At 41.3% G+C, this 25,906-nt stretch overlaps 1 protein-coding gene across 1 annotated transcript in view; it reads right to left on the reverse strand.

The window, feature by feature from the left end:
* mrps5 (mitochondrial ribosomal protein S5) overlaps positions 1-25,906 on the reverse strand; it is a gene marked incomplete at its 5' end in the record, with an annotated part of 32,550 nt that overhangs the window by 6,219 nt on the left and 425 nt on the right. Inside the window, 5 exons of the mRNA XM_084076594.1 lie at positions 9,358-9,392; positions 14,112-14,231; positions 15,681-15,794; positions 17,011-17,136; positions 23,190-23,342. Coding sequence (XP_083932720.1) covers positions 9,358-9,392; positions 14,112-14,231; positions 15,681-15,794; positions 17,011-17,136; positions 23,190-23,342 — 548 coding nt within the window. The remainder of the gene's footprint in view (positions 1-9,357; positions 9,393-14,111; positions 14,232-15,680; positions 15,795-17,010; positions 17,137-23,189; positions 23,343-25,906) is intronic.

Here is a 25,906-nt window from a genome sequence, read left to right on the forward strand (position 1 = left end):
CTGTGTACAGTATGTGCTCTCAATGCGCCTGCTTAGCGTTTCCGAAGCTATTATTGTTCTTCTTCCTGGCCTGCTCATTCATAAACCTGATTGTCTGGGGGAAGTATCTATTTCGCAGCCTACTGCCCCGTGGCCTTGTGGCTACGAAGCCACTTGCCAAGTGGTAGCATCTAAAACAGTCTGTGGTTAGGAGGACTTCATCAACACACACACACACCCCCACAAACCCACACAGGGATTACTAAGTGGCTTAATATTTGATCACAGGGCCAATAATAGTAGTAATTGTAGTATAAGACATACAGCATACACAGAAATACATAATGTACATGCATTCTGTGTATTCTGCCTCATGCAAATACAATAATGCTAGCTACATGGGTCGTCAACACAAGAGTACACATGCACAAGGAAATATTGGGGTCATGGCAAACGCTTACATTCTGCTGCACACAGCTCAGTAAATGATGTTTTGTCAAGGGCTGCGGAGATGCATTTTGCCTTGCTGCATTTCATCAACACCCCCTTACCGCACCCCCACAGGCATGCACATGCACATGCACATGCACACACACACACACACACACACACACACACACACACACCTAAAAAGAGAGAGAACAGAGAATGAAGAGATGCTAGATTCAATAAGTGTAAGTTTGTGTTCATCAGACAGAGGAGCGCACAATATAGAAAACAGAAATTAACTAAACTAAATAGAGTTATTGAAAGCCCTCCTCCAGCATGTTTATTAGCAAACATTTTATCAACCGTTAAATGTTTTCCTCTGCTGACCTGTTGCTATGTATTGATTCCATAAGCATCATAGAACATTTTTGCGGTGTGGCTATAAGCTGTGGCTGTCAATCTTTAAAACATCTTGTGAGAATTAACCTAGAGCCACAGGCACATTTTGCAGATGACAAGGAAATCTCTTTAGGGTTGTTAAAAGTGTGCACACCTCACCGACAGTCGTTTAATGCAAGATGGTCGTGTGATCCAGTCATTCCCTGCCAGGTATTAATCAATTAATTATTTAGCTTCTGCCAGCGTTAACAACCTTGTTTTGGCGATCTTTGGAGAGCCGCAGAAGCCACGACGTGCACGCGGATGTAAACAAAAAGTGTCCGGGGGGTGGGGGAGGGTCTCGTCTATCCACTGGAACAAAATTTTTTTTACAGCAGAAAGACGTTTTTATTTGAAAAGACGGAGATCTCCGTCCATGGCAGGTAATGTGTTAAAAGACTCATCTTGCACTAATATCTTGATTTTAATGGCTTGATTTTAATCTTGGCTCTAGTGTGTGCCACACAACAATAACTGAGAACAAACACACCCGGGATATGGATGGGTTTGTGGGAGTAGCGAGGCAATAGATACCACTTGAGATCTGAGAGCTGGAGAGGCCTCTGTTCAATCCACTCCTCTATCAATAATAAACACAGAAACCATAACACAGAAAAGAGTCATCTTTCAACTACAGCTGATTAAAGATGATCCTGTCAATGGACAGAACCGCAACATAATTTACATGACATGGAAAAATGTGTGTAACTAGGCCAGATTGCTGTGAATTTTGAACATATTAATTACAGTAGCTTCTGTGGGTGCAGCCACTTCAACAACAACTGATGAAACCACCCCCAAATCTGTGAGACCCTGTCCTTGCTAAAATCGTAGTGTGTTCTCTACTAGGGTTAGGGAAACCATAACCCTTCCTTTAAGAGGGAAAATGTTAATACAATTTGGCTGGAGAGGGGCTTTAGGGAAGAAATGAACCGATACATGACAGAAAGTGAGATCGATAAAACTAAACTGGTAACGCTCATGTCACCATGACCATGACGCAGCCATAAACAGCATATAAGGAGTTCCCAATGCAGCTACGCTTAAAAACATGGTGTATGTTGTCTAACCTCAATGTGTCGTCATGGCATCGGCAAACAAATCAGTCAACTCCATATATGGCCACAAAAAGGGGCATGCCCATATATGGGCATATACTGATGACATCAGATATCTCCATATATGGGCATAAAAGGGACAAGGACTAGTCTTGCGTAGCCAGACTGTTGAAATGACAGTTGAAAACGATCAAGCGATAAAGTGGATGTGAAGCCTCCTCCCCACTTCCGTTTTTCTTTACAGTCACGCAAACTAATCAGAATATAAATCAAAATCATCTAAGCATATTGCTTGCTGCTTAGCAGAAATGGAAATTGAAAAATGTAATGTAAAGATATTTTAATTTATATTTTTCGTGAACGGAAATGACGAACAGATGACTCGCTTCCTCTCGGATTTTGGGAGGTGTAGTTCCAGACTCTATATATCATTCGGAATAGTTGTCTGGCTACGCGAGACTAGACAAGGACTGACAGATACAGAGATATCCATATATGGGCATAAAAGGGACAAGGACTGACAGATACAGAGATCTCCATATATGGGCATATCAGTCAGATCGGCGGTGCGACGTAGACGGCTGTCGCCGGTGGTCATAAAGAGTGCACTAAAATGTCACTGAAAATTTTCAATATCTCAATGGCAATATCAAGCAAAATAATGGCCAGCTTAGTCTTGCAATCCCTACCCTGGATGTAAATGATTAATTTGCAAGATATTGCACATATACCCCTGGAAGGACAATTATACCTAACTTTTAAATACATAATGCCTTCTTTGGGTCTTTAGGAAAAAGATGACAATGTACTCTGTGGCACAAACCACTTGAGCATTCACTTGACTATGACCTTGGCCCATACATTAGCTAACCAGAGACCAGAGACAACAGCTGGCAGGCCATTTAATGCTTTCAACTGTAGATGGATTATTATGCTTGTGCGTGCGCATGTGTGTGTGTGAGAGAGAGAGAAAGAGGGAGAGAAGGAGAGAGTAAAGTGGAGAGACAGGAAAGGGAGGGCGATGTGCTGAAACAAACCACAGGTTGGCATGCATGTTCCTGGATTTAACTAAACTCTGACAGCGCAAAAATGCACCTGTAATGGTCTTCCAGAGTAAAATGAATATAATTTGGCTTCTGCTATATTTCCGGAAATGTGGTTCTATGATGTGCATTTGTGACTGTATAACTGTGTGCCTTTGTGCGTGTGTCGCTGTGTTGAATTACATGCAGTCAGCAGACAACTTGGACAGATCATCTCTACTGTGTGTGTGTGTGTGTGTGTGTGTGTGTGTGTGTGTGTGTGTGTGTGCACATTCTTCTGTGTGTGAGAGTGAGTGCAAAGGATGCAAATTAATTTGTGTGTGTATGTGTGTGTGTGTTTGTGTAAGCAAGCTCAAATGAGACACAGAAAGCGAGAGAGAAAACAGAAACAGAGAGAAAATTAAATGAGAATTAATTCAGCTGCCTTGTGTGTGGGTGTGTGTGTCTGTGTGTGTGCGGGCACGCACACCCACATCACACTGTGTTTTTCTGTAGTCTGTGTTTCTGTGTGTTGGCTCAACGAGCCAACACACACAGCACAGCCTTTTAATATGATCCATATGCAATGGAGAACGTCCAAAATGGTCTTTATGGAAGAATAGAACGGCTTTTGGTGAATCTCAATGTTCAAAGAAGGTTCACAAGTTCGACTCGACTTCGAGTCCTAGAGGATGACAGAGAATCCCTGTGTGTTTACTTACTTTAGCATGTCTCTCTGGATAAGAGCTATACTAGCTGGATGCCTGGAATATAAAAGCTTATTTGATCTCAGATGGGCGTACCCCCTGCCCCATCCGTTTTGTCATAGGAGCCTGATAGCACAGGCATTAGCGGCTCTTACTATCATTCATATCCCATACATGAATATTTCTTTGGCTCCTGAGCTGTGAGCGTTTTGACGGGAGCCTTGGATAACCCTACTCAGCCGCTGTTGTTGTCTTTAATCCAACCGGGTCCCATCATTGAAGTTAGGGGGGTGAGGCTATACCCGTTTACTTTAAAGCAAACTTCCAAGGTCGCCGTCTCCTGGGACGAGAAGTAAAGTTGGAAACCGCTTCCAACCACGGCGCTTCATCACACCTAATGAGATCATAGTCCTCCCCGAGTCACCTCGCTTCCTGGATTGGAGCCACGGGTGTGACACGCCCCCCATTATCCCACCCTACCGCCCCCAAAAAACCCTTAAACTCCTCTCATTTGACCCTGGTTATTCTGCTTCATCTACTCCTCTCACTGCAGGCTGATCAATATATAATAATGATACTTCCTTCGTCACCATGCACTCTCTCCATCCCCAAGTCCCCCCAAAATTACTCTGTCCTCTTTTAGCCCTGGTTCTTCTCTTCTTTTGTCTCAATCTGCCTCTCTGACCAATATGTCGGTGCACTAATCACTGACCGGACTGTATGACAATACAGCACAAAAATACAGTTATTCATTGACATTCATACTTTTGCTCAACCTTAAGAAAAAGAAAACGGCTATGTGGTTCGACAATTACCCAACAATTACTTGCAGAAAGGTTCATTTAATAAATGTTTAATAAAATGTTCACCAACTAGGACTAAGACTTATGTTCACTAACAAAGACTAAATCCTTAATGAAATCCTACATTGGTTTTGTACCTGGCTTTAACGTTTATTTCTTCTGCTCTGTCTGATTCTCTCTCTCCCCCCCTGTCTGATTCTCTTCCTCTCTGCCTGCAGTGGGATTGGTTTGTCTAGCAAGTGACTTTGTCCTTGGGAGACAAGCCTTTTATGCCAGTAAGCCATTTTCATTTCATTAGGGCTGAATTTATAGTGGCGCGCACACGCACACGCAAACAGAGGATGTATTTATATAGGGAGATGGCACCATAAAAGCACCCGCTGGTTTCCAAGGGAGCCAAATGCCTGTGACACTGCTATTATTTATGCAGCAGGCAGGAGAACTAGGGAAGACTATCAATGTGACACACAAACAAGAAATAAAGACACGCACACACAGGCAGGCCAAGATAGACTTACAAACAAAAGCACTACACACACACACACACACACACACACACACACACGTACAAAGCATCTGTAAATCTAATTACAGTGTGCTGTACAATGAGAATCAATAACTGCTACATTACTGTAGATTATTAATGGAAAACCCTTGTACAAATACTCACACAAAGGACTTTTAATTGGTAGGTCAATAGTGGCTGTTTTACTGTACACAGTGGGGGTGACTGATGGCTCAGTGAGTTGGCCATGTGCATCGCGTGAGCACGAGGACCGGGGTTCAAAACCGACGCCATCTTGTCTCGTATCATGTCGTATGTCTCTCTGCCCATGGTTTCCTGTCCATCTACACACTATCCTAAAGGGGCACACAACACAGCACTTATTAACAGGCTGGGATGCCTAGCCAGGGCTGTGTCGTGGGTTGCAGTCATCAGGACTTGAGGAAAACAGTATTTATAAGACATACTGTGCACCGTTTCACATTTGTACTGCCCCTATGGGCAGAAGTGAAAAAGTGCTTTTTGAGATGTGCTCAATAGACCGCCATGTTTTGTTTTCACCGGCATTGGTGCCAGGGTACAAATCCAATTAATTTCTCCTGGACATTTCAGAAAATCTTTACATTCAGAGTTTTAAGCCTGGAATCAAGCCAACCAGCGAATCTTGACCATACAAAAATCCTACGAATAATTGGGAACTGCAAAAAAAAGTGAAGGTACATATTTCAGAAGAAACTACTTCTCCCATACGCCATTGTGCATATACCTTTCCAATGCGTTTAGCTTGCTTCTTTTTAATTGCTGTCTTTATTACAGTCTTTATATTGTAGATAGTGTTGTAAAATATTGTAGTTGCTGATAGTGATTTTTGACAACGATCCCTGGTTTTACGATCGTGTCTCCGGCTATCATGTGACATTCACAGGAGGGCGGTCACATTTCAATAGTAATGCGAGCTCCACCAATTAGAGATGTCACTGCTACAGATTAGGATTGTGGGTTGCGACGTATTTTTCGATGACACGTGAATTCTTAAAACTACAGTAGATTACATACAGACGTGTGGCTTTTACAGGAGCATATAGCATCGTTTTACAAGCAGAACCCTCGTGGTAAGTCTCCATTGGATTGGTGTAACATCAAAGCTGATAATAAAATTCTCTACACTGGGGGCGGGGGGGGGGTGTAGGTGTATGTATTGTACATGCATGTACATGCATGCACAGACAAACGTGTGCGCGCGCACACACACACGATGATCCAGTGCACAAGGGCGATTAACCCCATTAAGTTGACAGGGGCCATTAGAGTTAATTGAATTACTGCAGAATACGAAGAGGAAGGCTAAATGCACTAGGTCCACCCACATGTAGCTTATATCTTTCTCTCTCTCTCTCTCACACACACACACACACACAGTCGCTGACTACACGGTATGTCTGTATTATACCAAATAATATTTATTAGAGAAGTTTTTCTCTAGATCACTCATTCTCTTTGTGACCAAAAGTGCATAGGCTATCATTTTTGCACTCTGTTAAATTAACAAACTTTTACTGTGCAGGAGGCCCTTCCCTCACTCTGTCAATCAATCTGATTGTTGTATTTTTGCCATCTCTTCCTCGTCTTGCACAAGGATGTCCATTAACATGGAACATAGATTATCATGAGCAGTTAACCACGTTTAACCGGGCGTCCCTATTTTGGACATGTCATTACAGGCAAACATTTTCCATTAAATTAAAAAGTAAAAGAATAGCAGATCTACAAACTCACAATGCGTTGCGAGATCTGCTATTTTTGCTATTCATCATATGACTAAGTACATGGGGCTTAAACGGTTAATAACGTCATTGCTGTATCACTTCATGTATCTACCCTATCTAGTATCACTAGAAATGTCACTGCAGTCATATTGATATCACTTCCTCCTCGCAGGCTTCCTTCCCCGTCTCTCCACTGACCAAATTAGAAGCTTAATTACATCTGGCGGATCCTGACTCTGTTTACATGGTCCCTAACAATCTAATCAAAGAGCTTAATACAGTGTTTCTGGAAGTGGTTGTAGTGGGGAACTACCGCTGTAGAAAAACTGGCCAATACAATTCTCGAGGCGCTCGGGTGGTTTCTGCCCACCACTGCGGAGACTAGGGATTTGAATCCTCCACGGTGCCTCCGGCTTTGTCGAACATTCTAATGAACACAATTGGCCGTGCTCATGGGAGGGAAGCCAGGAGGGGAGGGCGTTCTCTGTCACTGAACTAGCGACTCCGACGAGTTGGTCAGGGCACCTGGTCACTGTCAGGTGAAAAGAAGCGGCTGGCTACTTCACATGGAGCAGAGGGGAGATGTGCTCAACGAACCAACCAGTAGTAGTCAGCAGTGACAAGGGACTACTGTACTAGGGTAATTGGGAGATCAAGTAATCTGGGAGAAAAAGTGGGGAAATTACCACACGCAAAAAAACAGCCAATAATGTTTCTCACATCTACACGGACCCATGTGGATACACATACACACACACACACACACAGATATCACACACTGGAGTGTGGTATCTGAGACACACGCACGCGCCCGAGCACACGCGCACACACACACACACAGGCACACACGCACGCACACACACACACCCGTTCTCTCACAGGGACTGCAGAATGCACACACACCTGTTCTCTCATAGGAACTGCAAAATTATCAGAGAGAGAGTTCAAAGCCACTGGGCATAAAGTAAACTAGAGCACCCCACTGGCTTCTCTGTGTCTAAGTTTTCATACAGAACCCTTCAAGTTAACTTCTAAAAAACTGGATTAAGTAAGGTGACCTAAAGCAATGCCATAACCCCATTTCTCTTTCCGTTAAAGAACATACTCACTTTTAAATGTTCTAATGAACGTCTGAGGTCATCTAATTCAAATACAACCTTCAGACGAAGATTTTAAATGTGTTTCTTCTCAATATTATTTAGTACAACTGTAAAACTTTAAAAAAAAAATAGACTTAGTCACAACTCAGTCTTTCATCTAGTATGTTTTTATTTTGTTTTGTAATATAAAGGATTTTAGGAACACTAAAACGGCTTTTAATAAGGATTTTGGGCTGAATTTAACGCCAACTGGTATCATAATAATGAGTGTTCCAAAATGAGTTATTCAATTATTTGGAAAAAGAAAAAGTGACACCTATGCTTATATATCACAGTACAGTACTGAAACTAATTACCTCCGGCAATGTAGTTGAATGGGGGTTACATTTTCTCCCTATTATGTCTGTTTGTCAGTTAGCAAGAGATCTCCAAAAGTTGTAATTGGATTTGTATGAAACTTTGTAGAATATTTGGTCTAGCGGCATGGGAAAAAAAGGATCAACCTTCCACACAGATTGTCCAAAGATGCGGTAACCGTAGGTGTGGCTACTCATAAAAAGCATGTAATTTCCAAATGGATACATGCAAAACCATGAAACTTGTGGAAATGTTGGTCATAGGGCAAGGAGAAACTGAAAACTCATGTCCAGTCATTGAACAAAAACAGTGCTGCACTATCTGACACACATATTTCTTCACATACAGTAGTACAAAATCATGTGACAACATATTATATATCATTCAGTCTCAGTTTTTTTTGTTTGCAAAATAACCCAAGAACAGATTCAGAGCTTGTCAATCTGCTATATTTGCTTTTTTTTTTTTTTTTAATAACCTGTATTACTGGTTTTCCATACTGGTACATGATATATGATGATTCTAAATGTTAATGTCAATATGGATAAGAGCAAGAGTTAAACACATTAAATTTAATGTTTAGATTTTTTTGGCAGGCTAACACAAACCTCTTCATCCTCAGATGAAGCGATTACTCAAATAGATAGGTTTCATTCTCCACGGAGCATGAATGAGCTCAGCAAGTTTTATGGAAAATCTGCCCATTGTATTTGAGATATATCCGAGTGCAAGAAAAAGATTTTGGCCTATGTGTGGTGCAAATATTGTACTTTTTACTCCACTATTTAATCATTTGACAGCTTTAGATACTAGCGTAGTTACACTGCAGATTTAGATTAATGCAAAACATAAGCGTTATTTTATACTTTGGCTAGATCTGCTATTTTCAAAAAGGTTTGAGCTGGAAGCTAAAAGTATTATTCAAAGCGTGTCTCTGACTTTGAAAACAAGACCTGTGTTCTACAAAAGCAGGTTTACTCAAAGCTAATACCAATTATGTTAAGTGTCAGCTGTCTCACTCGCTGTACGATGATACAAATTGCTGTAGCTTGAGGCCTTTTGTAATGGTCTTAGAAAATAAATATGGGGAGCATCCCCCAATGTTTGACTGACTAACTGTGGTGATTTGTAACCTTGGCTGTGACCCTTTCAAATCACATTTGGGAGTTTGTGAGCATTGGAGGAGCACTTACCTCAATCACACGGGAGTCAAATTCCTCGTAGGTCTCTGTGTGTAGAGAGGCAAAGAAAGAAATAATAAGAATTAAGGGAGATGCAAAGAAGGAATTGAGGAGTAAAAAATGGGAGAAAAGACAGGATATAAAACAAGTTCAGGAAAAATAAAATGTTTCAGAAAAACATGAGCACACGCGCACAGCATAAATTGATTAAACTTGAGTCCCTATGGTCCACAGAGTAACAAATTCACAGATTATTTGACAGAACAGGAAGCTTGATTGTATTTGATGACCTCTGAGTGAGGGGTTTTGACTCGAGCAGCTGAACTCCGTCTGCAAAGCAATTAACACCAGTAAGGATAAAGGAGTCACAGACAAGTGAGCCCTAGGAGAATACACGCACATACACATGACACGAGCAAAGCATGTATGTACATTCCTCTCCCTTACACACACTATAACAGGCAAATATAGCCACACATGTACGTACATACTTTAAGTGCGAAACATTTACACAAAGTATGTTTGTGTATACGCACGCACGCACGCACACACACACACACACACACACACACACACACACACACACACACACACACACACACACACACACACACACACACACACACACACACACACACACACACACACACACACACACACACACACACCTGGTGAAAGTCTCTCTGGTGAGACATTGGTCCACCATCTGTCTGCTGCCATCTATAAACAATGACAACCAACCCTCTGTACAGTACATCACATTCACACAACCTCTGTGTACTGGAACACAGAGGGGCTTATTCACACTGAATGGATTGCAGTCGCTGATTTCACCATGAATTTATGCATCACAGTGCCTACCCCTCAAGGTCCAATTCACAAAATGTATCGCACTTGGGGCTGCAACTATTTCTTAAGGATTATTCTATATTTGCTTTTTTTGATTAATCGGTTTTTAAAAAATAGCTCCAATTGCATGTCTCAATGAGACACTTCGTGAGCTGTTTTCACTCTGAATACAGGTGTGCTTTGAGATTTTGACAAACAAAAAGTTTGAAAACCACAGTACTAAACCACCGTCAAAATATCCCTCCTGATCACAACTGGCATGATGATACTTTGCCTGGCAATAATCACTGCTGTTACGATCAACAAAAAGCCTTACGCTTTAGTTACCACTAACTCTCTGAAGATGCAAATAATTTTCACTCTAATTGTGTGTGGCTATTAGCACTGGTGTTTGTGAATAGGATCTTTGTGCCTTTTTTTTGGCAATGTATAGTCTCGCGTAGCCAGACCCCACAGAAAATGAAAAACAGCGACCTCTGCTTTTCTGATATTCTGTGGAGTCTGGCAGGAGTATAATGTTAGACTAGAGCGCAGGGAAACACCGGTTTCATGTCTGCCTATAGCGCATCACTTCCGGTTGGTGCGACCATGTTTTCATTCCCACTAACAATATTTCTACACGGAACACTAACACCACTTCTCCCAGAGAACATGGATGGTTTTGGTTATAAGCCCACTTGTTTCTATGATGAAAGAGTAATTTAAAATGTGAATATCTTTCCGTGGTTTTGTCCGCTCCGAGGACGCTATTGTTAAATTAGTTTCGGCTAGTTTCGAGGGGGGGAGGGTGGATCATGGTGGATGGACATGTGAATCCCGCCCACTACATTTGATTGGGTAAAGCGCGGCCCACTTCCTGATCTGAAGGCACGCCCACTTGTATCCAATGCGCACTGGTTAGGACGAACCGCTCCGACAGATTCCACCGCAGGTCGGAATCTGTTCTTGAGAGATTAGGCAATGTATGACACTCATTTGCATATAAACAGCCCAATGTTGAGCCAATTTTGTATGCATATTAGTATTACCTAGATACCTACTTTAAATATGTGCAAATAGCAATGGAGCACTGAGACACTATTTGCTTGGTAGTGCAGTTAGGGGAGCATTTCACTTCATCCTTTGCAGGTAATTTTTTTGTCTTATTTGTACAGGTTCAGCGGCCACAAAAGCTGCACAATCCTTTTGTCAAATCACCCGAGAGGCAGTGAGCAAAACAGGAAAGGGGGATAGAAAGAAAGAGAGAGAGTACGTTTGAAAAGGCGAACAGAGTGGAAAACAATGTATTAGTGTGTGTGACTGCAAACACATGTGAGTTAACTTGAATATGATGGCATGAGAAGCTGCCTTAAAGAGTTTAAAAAGAAGGGCAAGAGATGGCATGAAACAGTCTATTAGACTGGTCCTTTCTTTAGTTCATTGTCTTTCATCCTTTTGTCCCAACATGAAAGATGAGGACAACTGAATGCAAAGATTTGAGTTACAAAATGTTCGCTTGAAGAAATATATATTCAAAGATTTGCACAAATGTCCATGATTTTCCAAAAAATAGCAGATCTACAAGCTCAGCGCGGCACTCGGTGCTGCGCTATGAGCTCGTATATCTGCTATTTTTGAATAGCCAAAGAAATCTTAAAATGACACAGATGCATTCCCGGTCTTAACACATATACTGCCAATCCCGAGATATCTCGGGACATTAAATCCACCCGTTACCTGCGGATACCGAGATATCTCGGGATCGTCTTTTTATGTGGTTTGATAACGAAAAAAAAAATGTTTTGGTACAATCCTTGATTTTATTTTTTTCCCCATGACGCTTCCGACCCATCCTATGAGAAAATTTCCGACAACCGTTTCCGGTTCGTTTTTTATCTTGAAAAAACAGTTTTTCCCTGGTTTTGGCTAAAGATCATGGTTTTCACACGGTTTAAAAAACGAATGGTAAGCTCCGGTTGTATTTTCTTTTCTTTGATCGACGAACGGTTATCCTCTTTGTGTTTAAAAACGATCCGATAGCCGATCGGAGGCTAAGCTAATCTAAGATGGCCGGTGGGGAAACGTCACAGCCACGTCACAGCCAAATGGATATGACGTTTGCAGCCTCTTTTAGCCGCTGATACCACAGAAGAAGAAAAAGAAAGAAAAGTGTAAACATTATGAGGGCTCATACGTCCGTCGTTGCTGTTTATAAACACCATCCGATCGCGGATTTTAATGGATATAATTTTTTGGTGAACGGTTCAAAAGGCTATAAAACTCAAAAACGCTGGCAGTGGGTGAGTACCTTATGAATAAACTTTGGCAGGGAATGTGTTAATAGATTAAGAGGGAGTCAGTGGCCCTAACACTTTTAGCTGTAAGATTTCTGTAAGATTTCTGTGGTGCGATATATACTGCCTCCCACAGCGAGAATTGTATGCTGAATTAAGTTGACACATGTTTTTTCCCCTACAAATGTATCCATCTGAGTCGACAGGTTACTACAAGCTTCGGAGGGTGTTAAAAATAATACATCCATCATGTCTTCCTCTCTCTTTCTCTGGTTTTCTGTATTAAATGACATCGGCATGCCCATGTGTGTATTTTTGTGTGTGTGTGAGAGAGATGCGAGGTGCTGTTGGATTATGTAACCGGCAGTGAACAGATTTCTGTGAAGATTTCTCTGAAGTTTCCGAGGTTGTTAAAAGTTCAGAAACACACTTCTTCTTCTTCACTGGAATGAGTTCTTCTGCTGCCCTGAAATATGAACCTTGTACAAGCGTAGATGGATGGATGGAGGAAAAAAAATGTCTGACAGGGGCGGGAGAGAGGGATGAAGATGAAGATGCAGACAGGGAGAGGGAGATAGAGAGATGGAGATGATGCCACATGGTGAGAGGACAGGGGGGCAGAGGGATGGACTGGTAAACAGGTGAGGTAAACGAATAGGAGAGAGAGGTTGTGAAGGGTTGATGAAGGCTAAAAGAAAATGGAGCAAGAGAGGGAGTGAAGGAAGGGCAGTGAGAGAAATAAAACGGGGAGGTTGAGCGAGACAGACGGAAAGAGAGAGATGTGACTTTCTAAATTAGGCGAGAACACAGCTGACGCTTCTGTCCAATCAGTCTTTTGACCTAATGGGGCACCATACTGGTCAATCACTCATACAGACATAGATAAGGAGAACATGATACTGTACATACTAAGGCAGGACACAGCCTCTCATAACAAGGAGTACAGCACCCATATTTCACTCCCCTACATTGCTTGTCTAGATTAGTCTATTCCTCTATCCCTCGCTCTCTCCATCATACAAATGATCCATCTCTCTTAATCTGTATATTTCTTGGAGTGTGTGGTGTGTGTGTGTGTGCGTGCGTGCGTGCGTGATTGTGCCAGACGACACTGTACATCGACCTGTTAGAAATCTTACATTAGCCTCATTCCTCTCGCCTGGTGCAAATGCACAATGACAAGAAGAGCAGAAGAAGACTTATGAATAATCAATGAGCCAAGTGTCCTCGTGTTCAGGTGCATACCTCTGGACCTCCCCTGGCTGGCCATTTTTTCCTACTGGCTGGCAGCTCCATATCCTTGTGTAAAAACCCTAAATAACACTTTGAGATATCACGTGGGCAAGTGGAACTTTTGGCATAAGGGTGGTGCTAGATTAAAGGCCAAAGGATGAGCAAAATAATTAGGGGTCATCTTCCGGGGAGCATAAATGCACTCACTAAGTTTCACAGCAATCCACCCATTATAATTTTGAGATATATAGTGTGACTGTGTAATGGAAACTTTGGCCTCACAACACTAGACGAAAGGCCATAGAGTCACCAAAATCAGTGCAGGCAGACAGACAGACAGACAGACAGACAGACAGACAGATAGAGCCATCCATAGAACCTTCTGTGAATGTACAGTATGTGTGTTCTGACCTCCATTAGGGCCGGGATCCGGGTGTCCCAGGCTGATGCCCCCCCAACAGTTTCCACTCCATCCTCTCTCCCTCTTCACCCTCATCCTTCTCCTCTTCTCCCACTCGTCTCTCTGTCGCACTGCATTCAGACAATAGAAGGAAATGAAAAATACGGTTTTCATAGAGCTTATCCCTGGTCATAATAAGGACATACTGTACCTGACCCTAGATGCCAAAAAGATGCCAAAATGAAAAAACATGTTTGTGTATTTTTATGCCAAAAGTCCCTAAAGGTCAATTTAGGCCATTTTAATTACTTTCTGTCAAAAGCAAACCTACTGCGTGATGACGTAGACACAACATGAATATATATGAATCTTGATTTAATTCACCTGTGTGATTGCCATAGCTCACTCTCCACTCGCACCTGATTTTAATTAGGTCTTGGAACGCTACGTTCTTTATCCAACTCAAAATGACGGCCAGATGGTGTATTACTCGTTTTAAAACGTAAACAGAACATTAAAATACGTATCTGAAAACATTTGATGTGAAGCACTGCCTCCGTCTCTACTGACGAGAGTTAAATAGCAGCGCTGGTCTGCTCAGCGTGTGTATTGTTCCCATAGCCTGAGTGAACGGGCTGTGGGTAGGTTGCATCTGTGATTGGTTGATGCCGTTTTCATTTAGCAAATTCGCTGGCCAGCTAGCAAAAAAGCCATTTCACCAAGCTAAGCCCGTTTTCACTTGAGAAACATTTTAACACTGTTCTGCGTCTATCATTAGGGCAGAAACAAACTGGCTGGCCATTTTTTTTTTTTTTTTTTTTTTTTTATCAACTGATTATTATCAACTCAAATTTATGACGAGACATCGTCCAAACGCCCACACTGCTAAGAACGACTTATGACGACTTATAGTTTTCTTGGTGGGTAGGGGGCAGGGCGCTGTTCCGCAGCCTGAGAATGATCCAAGCACCCCGAAGAAGAGTACACCCAGAAATCACGTGATCACAACAAAAAAAAATCTAGACATTTTCTTTCCGATTCTACCAGACCCCCGTGCGTGTAATGAGCCGATCTCCGTGAGGAAGGACGTCACAGAGAATATTCCATGATTTTTCAAAGGTAGAGTAAAATCGCCGTTTTCGCTGGAAAGAGGACCGGAGATGAATGAATGAATTAAGTAATTCCTGGCAGTGAATGAGTTAATTAAACTGTTAATTTTGACTATACAATTATGGAGAAAAAAAAGGTAAAAAAAAACACAATTACGATACAACCTAAACATTTTGAAATGTCTTAATGTCTTTAGCGACTTTTCAATTTAGGATATGGAACAAAGACAAGCATTCAAAATTTTAAAAGAGCATATTTTTACATTACATAGCACTAAACCAATTATAACTATAAGTTAATTTGTGAAGTTTCTAACCTTTGTGTGAGTGTGTGTGAGTGTGTGTGTGTGTGTGTGTGTGTGTGTGTGTGTGTGTGTGTGTGTGTGTGTGTGTGTGTGTGTGTGTGTGTGTGTGTGTGTGTGTGTGTGTGTGTGTGTGTGTGTGTGTGTGTGTGTGTGTGTGTGTGTGTACCTATCTCAGCCCGCATCTCCAGCTGTTCAGCCTCTGCCCTGCGTGACATGGACTGCACTGATCCTGCCTTCACCACTGGAGCATTCAGACCAGGCCACAGGAAACCACCACGCCCTGGAGGGACACAGAGATGGAGGGGGAGAGAGAGAGGGAACAATATTTTGAGAAATGAACAATAAGATTAGTGACAGCAAAGTCAATTAGGGACACTAGTCCCAGTTTGTCTTTTCTTTGATGAAGTTGTGATCTAGAATGTGTATGAATTAAGAATGCATATTATTAACATGCATCTTATAGGGACATACTACTGCCAATGCCCATGGGAAAGGCATTGGCCTTACGCTGAGAACCCACCAACAAAAGCACCGCTCACACGCTTTATTGTGAGGGGAGGTTTGTGCGCGACTGTTCTCGCTAAACCTGGCCACAGCAGGACGTCAATGCGAATGACAATGCGTGCAGATTTATTTTTTTGGGGGGAGGGGGTGTTTCGGACAGAGGAGGAAGAAATTATTCACGTGCGCGAGTGGAGCGTGCGTGCGCGGCCAGTGAGAACGGCTGCATTCATTAACATGGAGCGTCTGTGCGCTTATGCATGCGCGTCTGGTGGGGTTTCAAGCGTTATACAGTAGCTGGAGCTGGTCTCCCGGTGCTGCTCAGTGACGGTCCACTGCTCCTAATAGTTGAGTGAGTCAAGTGGGTCAAATGCAGAGGACACATTTCCCCATGGAATATATAAGTTCACTTTATTACATCATCTTCAAAATAACAATTGTATTCACTCTTCTAAAATCTGATCCTTAACTGGAACATGCAATGACATAACACAAAAAACAAACAAACAAAACAGGGCATTTAGATATACTGACACAGATAGATAGCGATACTTTGACAACATTATTCTCAATCTTAGCTTTCATGCCAATAAAACGCATCGAACTTAATTGAGCTGAGACCGACTTATCTCTAACAGAGATGAGTAATGAATTCATCAGTGCAGTGTAATGAATATTCTATAAGTAGGCTGTCATGTACTGTAGCTAGCTAACAGCCCATCGGTTCAGTCATTAGCATCAGTTAGCTGCTCCAACTTCAGACAGGCTGAAAGACAGAGGGACGGAAAAACAGAGGACAGAACGGGGACTTTCCCGTTCTCTGATAGGCAAACAGACTGTGATAAAGACAAATAATGATAAAGATATTGACAAACAGATATACAGACTAAGAGACAGAGAGAGAAACAGACTGACAGTGTTAAATATGTACAGTATAAATACATAAATACAAATAAGTTATAATAGGCATTACAGACACATGGAGAGAGTCTCACCTTCACCGATAATCTGTCCTCTGTTGAGGTCTCTCCTCACTTTGCGTTTGGACCTCTTCCCTCGACCCTTCTTGTTCCCGGCCCCTGTTTCAGCCATCACACCTCTCCACAGCTCCTCCGCTGTTACTGTACACACACACACACACACACACACACACACACACACACACACACACACACACACACACACACACACACACACACACACACACACACACACACACACACACACACACACACACACACACACACACACACACCAACAGAGATGAACAGACACACAATGGCACCCAAAAACAAACAGGCCAGAATGGATCGTCAACACATCGTATTACTTCTTCTACAGTTTACAGTTTAGCAAACGCTCTTAATCCAGAGCGATTTACAGTAAGCAAGGACACAAGATAAAACATCATGATACATCATAATACACATAATACATCAAATGCAAAAAAATATTAATCTAATAATAAAATAATACATAAGTAAACCAATAATCTAATAATAACTAATACATACGTAAACCAAGAACCTACTGTATTATCAGCCTACATTGAAACTATACAAACTACAGGATGCCAGGCCAACAATGACCTGGCATCTGTCTACATAACATGCTATCTAAGTTACATTTTGCATAATCCTGCAAGGTGGTCAAGGCTAGGGCAAGTGCTACGGGCTGAGATGGAGTCTGAAGAGGTGGGTCTTCAGATAATGGCAGAAGATCGGGAGTGAGTCTGCAGTTCTAATTGCAATGGGGAGTTCATTCCATAGTTTGGAATTAACTCTCTTCTAAGCTGTGGTTTCAAACAAAACTCCCCAGAAGCTACACAGGACCCCGAAGTCCCTGAAGATACACAAAAAGGAGGATTTACAAAGTAAGAGGGAGTTCAAAAGCCTGACAGAGAGCTCACAATATCAACAGTTCCACTGATCCGCCTATGGCCAAACATCATGGAGTGAACATTAAGTATGCATATTTTTTTCCAGCCTATACACATAGTCTAGATCATTTTAAATAGATGGGAAGGGATGGAGATGAGAGGGTTGGAGAGGTAAAGAGAGAGATAGAGATGTCAGAGAGGGAGACATGAATTGCATAATGTAAAAATGAGCTCAACAGCTCAAAATGACTTCAAACCAGGTTCAAATAAGTTCAAGAGTCATTGAGTCACACTTAAATCCTCATCTCCGCTCTGCAGAGAACCGTGGTCAGAGGGAAATCAGAGACCACCCCTGTTTAAAATTCACCAGAGCAGCTCAGAGTCTGAACTGTCCCAGTCTGTCTGCATAATGTTCCCATTTAAGGGGGAATATAAAGAATGGTTATCCCATTTCTTCAAATGCATTCTCTCCATTTTGTAAATGACATTCTCTCATCAAGGAGACTAACTTAGAGTTCCAAAGCTGCATTAACTCATAATTTGGAATCATTAGACAACAAAAACATAGAGTAGACACAGACACATGTGCACAAAACAGACACAAAAAGGCAGGCAACACACACAATTCAAACTTCCTAATGTGTTAGAACAAGCATTACACTACATATAATTTAGATTGTGGCCTATTAAGTGTTAATTAACAAAGCACAAAAGCACGCAATCGGTATGTTCATTAACAAATATGCACACACATATATTGCACACATATGCAATATGCACATATGCTAATTAACACACTCACAGCCTCAGACTGTTTATTGGATGATATGTTAATTAATATACTAGGCCATCATTATGGGACAGAGTGACAGCTCCAAATGAGGCTTTGTTTGGGTGTGTACACACACACACACACACACACACACACACACACACACACACATACATGGGTTACAGGGACTCAGTTATTGTGCAGGGACATTTTTCCTGCCTTACACAATTAAACAGATATGACAGCTGCTAGTGTGCTGAGCACATCAGGACAGTATGTCTTTTCCCTCCTCTGTCTCTTCTTCCCTGTCTCTCTCCTGTACAGTACAGTATACAACCCAATGAAAAGCCATGAAAAATAACAAATATTTCATTTCTATTAGCATATGCATAATGTTGTTGAGCAGGAAACCACACACTGGGCAAAAGACAAACACTTCCCTTCAACAATAAAGTTGAAAAGTACCCGGTAAAATCCGAGTTAATCGCAATTATTTGAGTGACAATTAATCATCAACTTAAATTTGTAATCGTGACAGCAATAGAACCGATATGCAGAACCGGAATTACATTATTTTTATGGGTACCCTGTGCCCGCCATTTCTTATTCGGTTCCTACTTGGAACCGAATTTCGATACCAAACCCTACTCAATACTGAATTTTAGTGTGCAGAAAGAAGAGTAGTTGGGCAAAACTGTAAAACTTCTCTCAAAATAAATAAACTAGTCCATAACCCTGGATGTGTGCACCCAGATAGCCCCAATAGGATGAAAAATTCATGAGAAGCGCCCCATAACTGTATAAATGTCCCCATCCAGCGATTGGTCATTATGCCACTGTAGCACAATGAATGCTACTTGTGGGTTCTTGCCAACACCTTTGACCTTTGTGTAATTAAAGGTAGGGTAAGTGATTTACTTTGGTTAAAATAAGTGTTAAATATTATGCTCTAAATTCTGATAGTACTCATTGCTATAGAGTGTTTTTGCAGTATATATATATATATATATATATATATATATATATATATATATATATATATATATATATATATATATATATACTATATTCTGTTTAATAAAGAGCTGGAGAGACCCCTGTGACCGAACAAACGCTTTGTAGCAATGATTACTATCAGAATATAGTACTTTAGCCTTTTTAACAAAAAACATGTATTACCAAAAAATATCACTTACCCTACCTTTAAGGCTTCTGCGCTTTATTGGATTTTCTGTATTGACTACACACATGTATATACACAACAAAAACAACAACAGCCTTGTTGGGTCTGCTGCTTCCAATGCATTAAATCAAAGTCCTTTATAACATGGCACCTTGGAGCCAGCTCTCTCTCTCTTTGCTGGCTTTCTGATGGTGTAGCCATGACCTTGCACTGTTTGGCTGGGTTATGGGACTGCGACCGTGGCTACAGATCCTATAGCCTGCAGGGACTGGGACCGTGACTGTGACTACAGATCTCATGGCAAAAATGCTAATAAAGAGCTTAGATTTGGGAAACGTGAATAATCGCCTTCCTCACTCCCTGGATAATGCTATTGGTCAACGCCCATCTGCAATTTCAGATCGTTTGGTCACCCCGCTAAGGAGAAAAACATAAGGCAGAAGGCCAGACACAGTTTTTTTTAAATTAATTTCTTTACAGTTAATAGTTAATAGTAGGATACATACTCTGTAGATATAAATAGCACGTATTGAGAGAGAGTGTGTGTGTGTGTGTATATATATATATATATATATATATATATATATATATATATATATATATGTGTGTGTGTGTGTGTGTGTGTGTGTGTGTGTGTGTGTGTGTGTGTGTGTGTGTGTGTGTGTGTGTGTGTGTGTGTGTGTGTGTGTGTGTGTGTGTGTGTGTGTGTGTGTGTGTGTGTGTGTGTGTGTGTGTGTGTGTGTGTGTGTGTGTGTGTGTGTGTGTGTGTGTGTGTGTGTGTGTGTGTGTGTGTGTGTGTGTGTGTGCGCTCGCGTGCATGTGTGGCCACATGCTGTGGCCACATACTGAGTAAGATAAGCTGACAGATGGGCACTCAGGTGGTGCAGGGGTAACGTACATGTCCACCACAGAGTCTAAGGGTTCGAATTCATTGTGGTGCATCCGGCTCAGCTGAGCATCTATATGAACACACTTGTTCCTTATTTGGAGGAGGGACGCCAGATGGGGAGGGCAATATTTCATGCTACCTTAGCGTGTTGAATAGCAGGAGTAGTGCTACATTGTCCCGGGGGGGCTTCTCAGTCCTCACTGGCAGGTAAGCCAGCATGGTGCAGTACAATAGCAGTGGGAACACAGCCATGTGTGGTAAGGGTTAATTGGCACAACAATGAAATTGGGGCATTGAAAAAGGGCAAAAATAATTGGCTACTCAAAATATGCCAGGAAGGGGGGAGACGCGCTGACAGAAGCATAACAGGTAATTATCTCAAACTGAGAGAGAAAGAAAGAGAAAGCAAGACAGAGAGGTGGTGTGAGTGATGAGGACATTTCTTTGATGTTTCTGACAGCTCCTGACATGCCTGTTTAAAATAATTCTGTCACTGAGAAAAAAAAAACGAATTTAGCTAGCTCATAATAGATCCAGAAGAGCTCAAAGAAAAACAGTTAAGGTCGACTTTCCCCAAATTGGTGACAGTGTTGACTACTGAATTTGAACAAGAGCTGACTTGCTCCAGTCACAAATATGACAACCAATTTAAGGACAGGGGCCCAGTATTCATCTTTTGTTCTTTATTTTTAACCCAGCTAGAATAACCCCCTTTATGGCACCAACCATCTGGGAAAATATTTTTAAAAGAGAAAAATTGCTTTGAAAATATAATACCATATCAAGCAGATTTCTAAAGACTTAGATTAGCATACCATGGTTATCAATTGAGCACAAACCTTTATGTGATTGGTTGTTTTTTCAAATCCGTCAAGATTTCTTTTTCCACAATCACTGAGCAATATTAAGTGTACCGCCAGTCTGTAAACTAGCCTATCGCAGACATGCATGATGGGTATTTTGAAAAAATAAAATAATCGTAACCGGTAACCAGAACTTTTTAGCGATCAACCGTTAACCGATAAGAATAAAATATAGAATAGATGAATGTCTGGGAATTACTAAGGGTCCCAATTTACCACCTGCCAGGATTGCATTTGCGAACGTAAAATTATTACAGGAACCCAGTATAGCCAAAGGTGATTAAATGCAGTCTTTGGTGGGTAAATAATAAAAAGCGTCAACCACTCTGTCCGGTAGGAATAATACATTTCATACATACACGAGAGGTTTTGTGTCACAATCCACTACTAATAGATCATCATCTGCTATGCTGCATGTGTTGTCGCGCATAGTGCGTAATTGCCTCAGTCACCAAACCATGCGACGTTTGATCGATGAAAAGCTAAAATGTTTCTACATGTACAACGGTGTATGTGGGGCTGTCTGCAACATGTTTTGTGTTCAGTGTTTTAAAAGATTTTACCATATGGGCTGGGAAAAGCATTTCCTCTCTGAGGACAATAAATGTAATCTTTGATCTAATGTAATGTATTGAGTCACTTCCACTGTACCAGTGCCTTTTACCCGTTTTTTTATACAAAGGACCAAGTTGTGTTTACATCACAACATGGCAATTCATATCGCATCCAGATTTCCAATTGTCCCGACTTGATCATCCCACCCATTTTGTTCAAGTGGCACTACCTAGTAGGAAACCCATGTAGACCGTATATCCGACACCACATGAAGGCAGTATGAGTTCGACTATGTACAGTATGTAGAAACAGTGAGTGCAACACACACACATGTAGTTTTACGTTACTTCGTCAGAGAGTATACTGTACGTATTATTATTAGCGCATGCCTTCTGGTGGGGATTTGCACTCTACTGAGCAAACCTTTCTAGTTAATTACTATTTTTTGGGTGTCACTTTGGTCTGATCTGCAGTGTTTATTTAGAAGGGGGAAAAAACACAAACTGCAAGCTGCACTTGATGTATCTCATAGCATGCAAAACAAATCAGAAAAAGTGAAGGGTCGCACTCAGAAATAAAAGTCAATGATGTTTTATTGTATTGCTCCGCATGCCTCAATGACAGACGTTTGAACGTTGAGGGTGTTAACAAACGTTGAATGTGAGCGCTATGGACATGATATCCACTCTGACTGTGCCCCTCACCTCAAAAAGTGCTCTTACATTCATTTCTATTAGCCTATTATCAGTGTCATCAGAACAATGATGAAGGCTGGATAGCCGAAACATCATACGGCATATGGAGCAATAAAAGAAAACATTATTGACTTTTATTTCTGAGTGCAACCCTCCGCTTTTTGATTTGCCTAAAGTTTATTACAATAACACACAAGAGTGGTCCGAGCGCAGTGGTAACAAAAGGTTTCTCATAACATGCACACATTTATTTTAAAAGCCTATTGCCGCCACTGTAAAAAAAAGAATAAAAAGTGGTTTATCTCAATTTAGAACAAAGCTCTTTGTTTGACACTTACGTTTGTTGAAGAAGCTGCCATGTCTGATTTGCTGCCATGCTGCAGTTGGGGCCAGTGGAACTATAGGGCTCTTTTGGAGAGACACTACTGAGGTGTGCCTGGCCACCTGGGAGAGCTGGAGAGCTCCCCCTATGCGATGGAGTGGTACCGCACCTAAAGAACAAACGCACAGAAACATAGTATATGAAAATAAAGCATCGGTATGAAGACACATACAGCACAAAATATGGGCATGCGTATTTACATAACAGAAAAAAGCATGTGCGTGTGCATACATTCATTCACACTCAACAATATCAGCTCAAGAGAGGAGGTATTGTATTAAAAAATATGTTTATTGTTTTTAAACAAAATGATAAGACACGACAAGACAAACTTTGCACAATATTTTAGACATACTTTACACAGAAGCAGAAACAAAACAAAAAAATAATTGAAAATAAAACAGATCAACACAAAGGGCAGATGCAACAGCGTCCAATAAAGTGCATTAAGTCACATCAGTTCATGAGGTATTTCCATCATCATCCTTTCGAAGCATGTCAACGTGTTGGATAAAAGCCTTCTTTGGGCACCAAACCCTATCATAAATTTCACTTTTCCTCTTCAGAATATAAGTTATCCTTTCCAAAGCACAGCAACTGCTCATTTCCCTGAGCCATTGACTTGCCCGTGGTCTTTGAATGTTCTTCCATGATGAAGCAATTGTGCGCTTTGCTGGAGTAAGCAAATGCCCACAAGTATTTGTTTAAAGGGATATTTCACTTTCAAACATGTTTGGGGTAATTTTAACATCCACTCAGGCTTTTGTAAACACCCCAGGCAGTTTTTAAGTTGCTTGATTCAGTATTTAGATATTTGATATAAATAAATCAGATGCCCCCTTCCAAACAAACCCATTGTAACTTCAAACTCCATTTTAACCATGATAGATTCATTGAAAACCCTGTTTTTGGTTCTGGTGACTGATATTGTCCTTCTAATTACGTGAGGGATATTGTCCTTCTAATACGTGAAAAAACACGGCCCCCTCACTTATTAGAAGGACGATATCGGTCACCACTGTCACCAGAACCAGGAATATTTTCGATGAATCTATCATGGCTAAAATATAGCCTGGTTCCAGACGAATCTGCCATTGCAAAAAGAAATTGCCCTTGGCAATAGAGATTTTATTTCTCTCCCTCCGAAGTTGTGAGGGACCAATCAGGGCCCAGTATGCAAATATAGGGCGGGTTTATCACCAGAGGCATTTTTTTTTATTTGCCCCTCGGAAATGCAGGTTCCACACAGAGATTCCGGACTAATATCTACGCAGTGATTTTAGTCTGGCTAGCTAAAATAGACTTTGAACTTCAAAGTTACAATGGGTTTGTATAGGAAGGGGGCGTGTCTGAAATGAATATCAAATATCTAAATATTGAATCAAGCAACTTAAAAACTGTCTGGAGTGCTCACAAAAGCCTGAGTAGATGCTAAAATGACCCCAAACATGTTTGAAAGTGAAATATCCCATTAATCCTTGGAATGACTACGGTTTCAGGGTATAACCCCAAAATGAAAGGTTTTGAATCCAACGGTAGCCTTTACAACCAGCATTTAATAAATAATTTGTGAGATCTCACTCACAATCAAAAATGTCACAATCTCTCTGCATTCCCACGAACAGTGAAAAAGTGTGCCCTTAAACTGCTCACATTTGACACAAATATCTGGAATATTGTTATTAAACTGTATTGGATTCATGTTCATGTGTAAATTCAGACAGTTAATAACCAGTTAATAACAGTTTAAACCCTCAGTAGTCAACTTGACCGTTGGCTCTGTATTGGTCTGCTCTTTTTCCCTCTACACCAACTCTCCGAAAATAGCTGCTCTACAAGCTCACAACTGCATTGAGCTTGTAGATCTGCTATTTTCGGCTAATGTTCCCCATCATACAAAGATTCGGCGGTCCCCCTGTAATAACTCTGAGGACCCCCCCTCTCCTTCTTCTTTTGTACATATTTCTCACTCTTTATACAAGTAACCTGTAAACTGATTGTATGACATTCTATAGTAGTTGTGTATAACTGTCTGTCTCTTATATGTCACCATGATTTGTGTGCGTGGGGAACTCAGTTGAAACAAGCTCAGTGCTTTTATGAGTCTTCCAGTTTAGTAGACCTCGTATTGTGAATTTGTACTTCCATGTACTGTTGTTCTCATGTCTTACTAAATAAAGTACATCAATCAATCAATCAGAAGACCCCTGATCTAAACATTTTCAATCTACATATTATCCCCCATGGCCAAATGGGCTCTCAGCTCCTAGCCTGTCCGGGCTCCAAACATGTACAAATTCAAAAATAAACGGTGCTTACCCCCATGCCCCAAATGTTAACTAACTGTCCGGAGTTCTAGTGCAATGTAATAATCCATATTCTTCAATAAAGAAGTGTTTTAATCCCGTCTGTCTCCACCCCCTCGTTGACTTCCTGTTTACATTTTTTGTATTTCCGGATGCGCTTCGTCACTACCGCCATTGTGAATTTCGGACAGAATCGGCCACAGACGGCATTAAAACACTTCTTTATTGAAAAATATGGATTATTACATTGCACTAGAACTCCGGACAGTTAGATAACATTTGGGGCATGGGGGTAAGCACCTTTATTTTTGCATGTGTACATGTTTGGAGCCCGTACAGGCTAGGAGCTGAGAGTCCATTTAGCCAT

Source organism: Gymnoscopelus microlampas (genome assembly GCF_963454915.1).
Source record: "Gymnoscopelus microlampas genome assembly, chromosome: 13".
NCBI classification, from domain to species: Eukaryota; Metazoa; Chordata; class Actinopteri; order Myctophiformes; family Myctophidae; genus Gymnoscopelus; species Gymnoscopelus microlampas.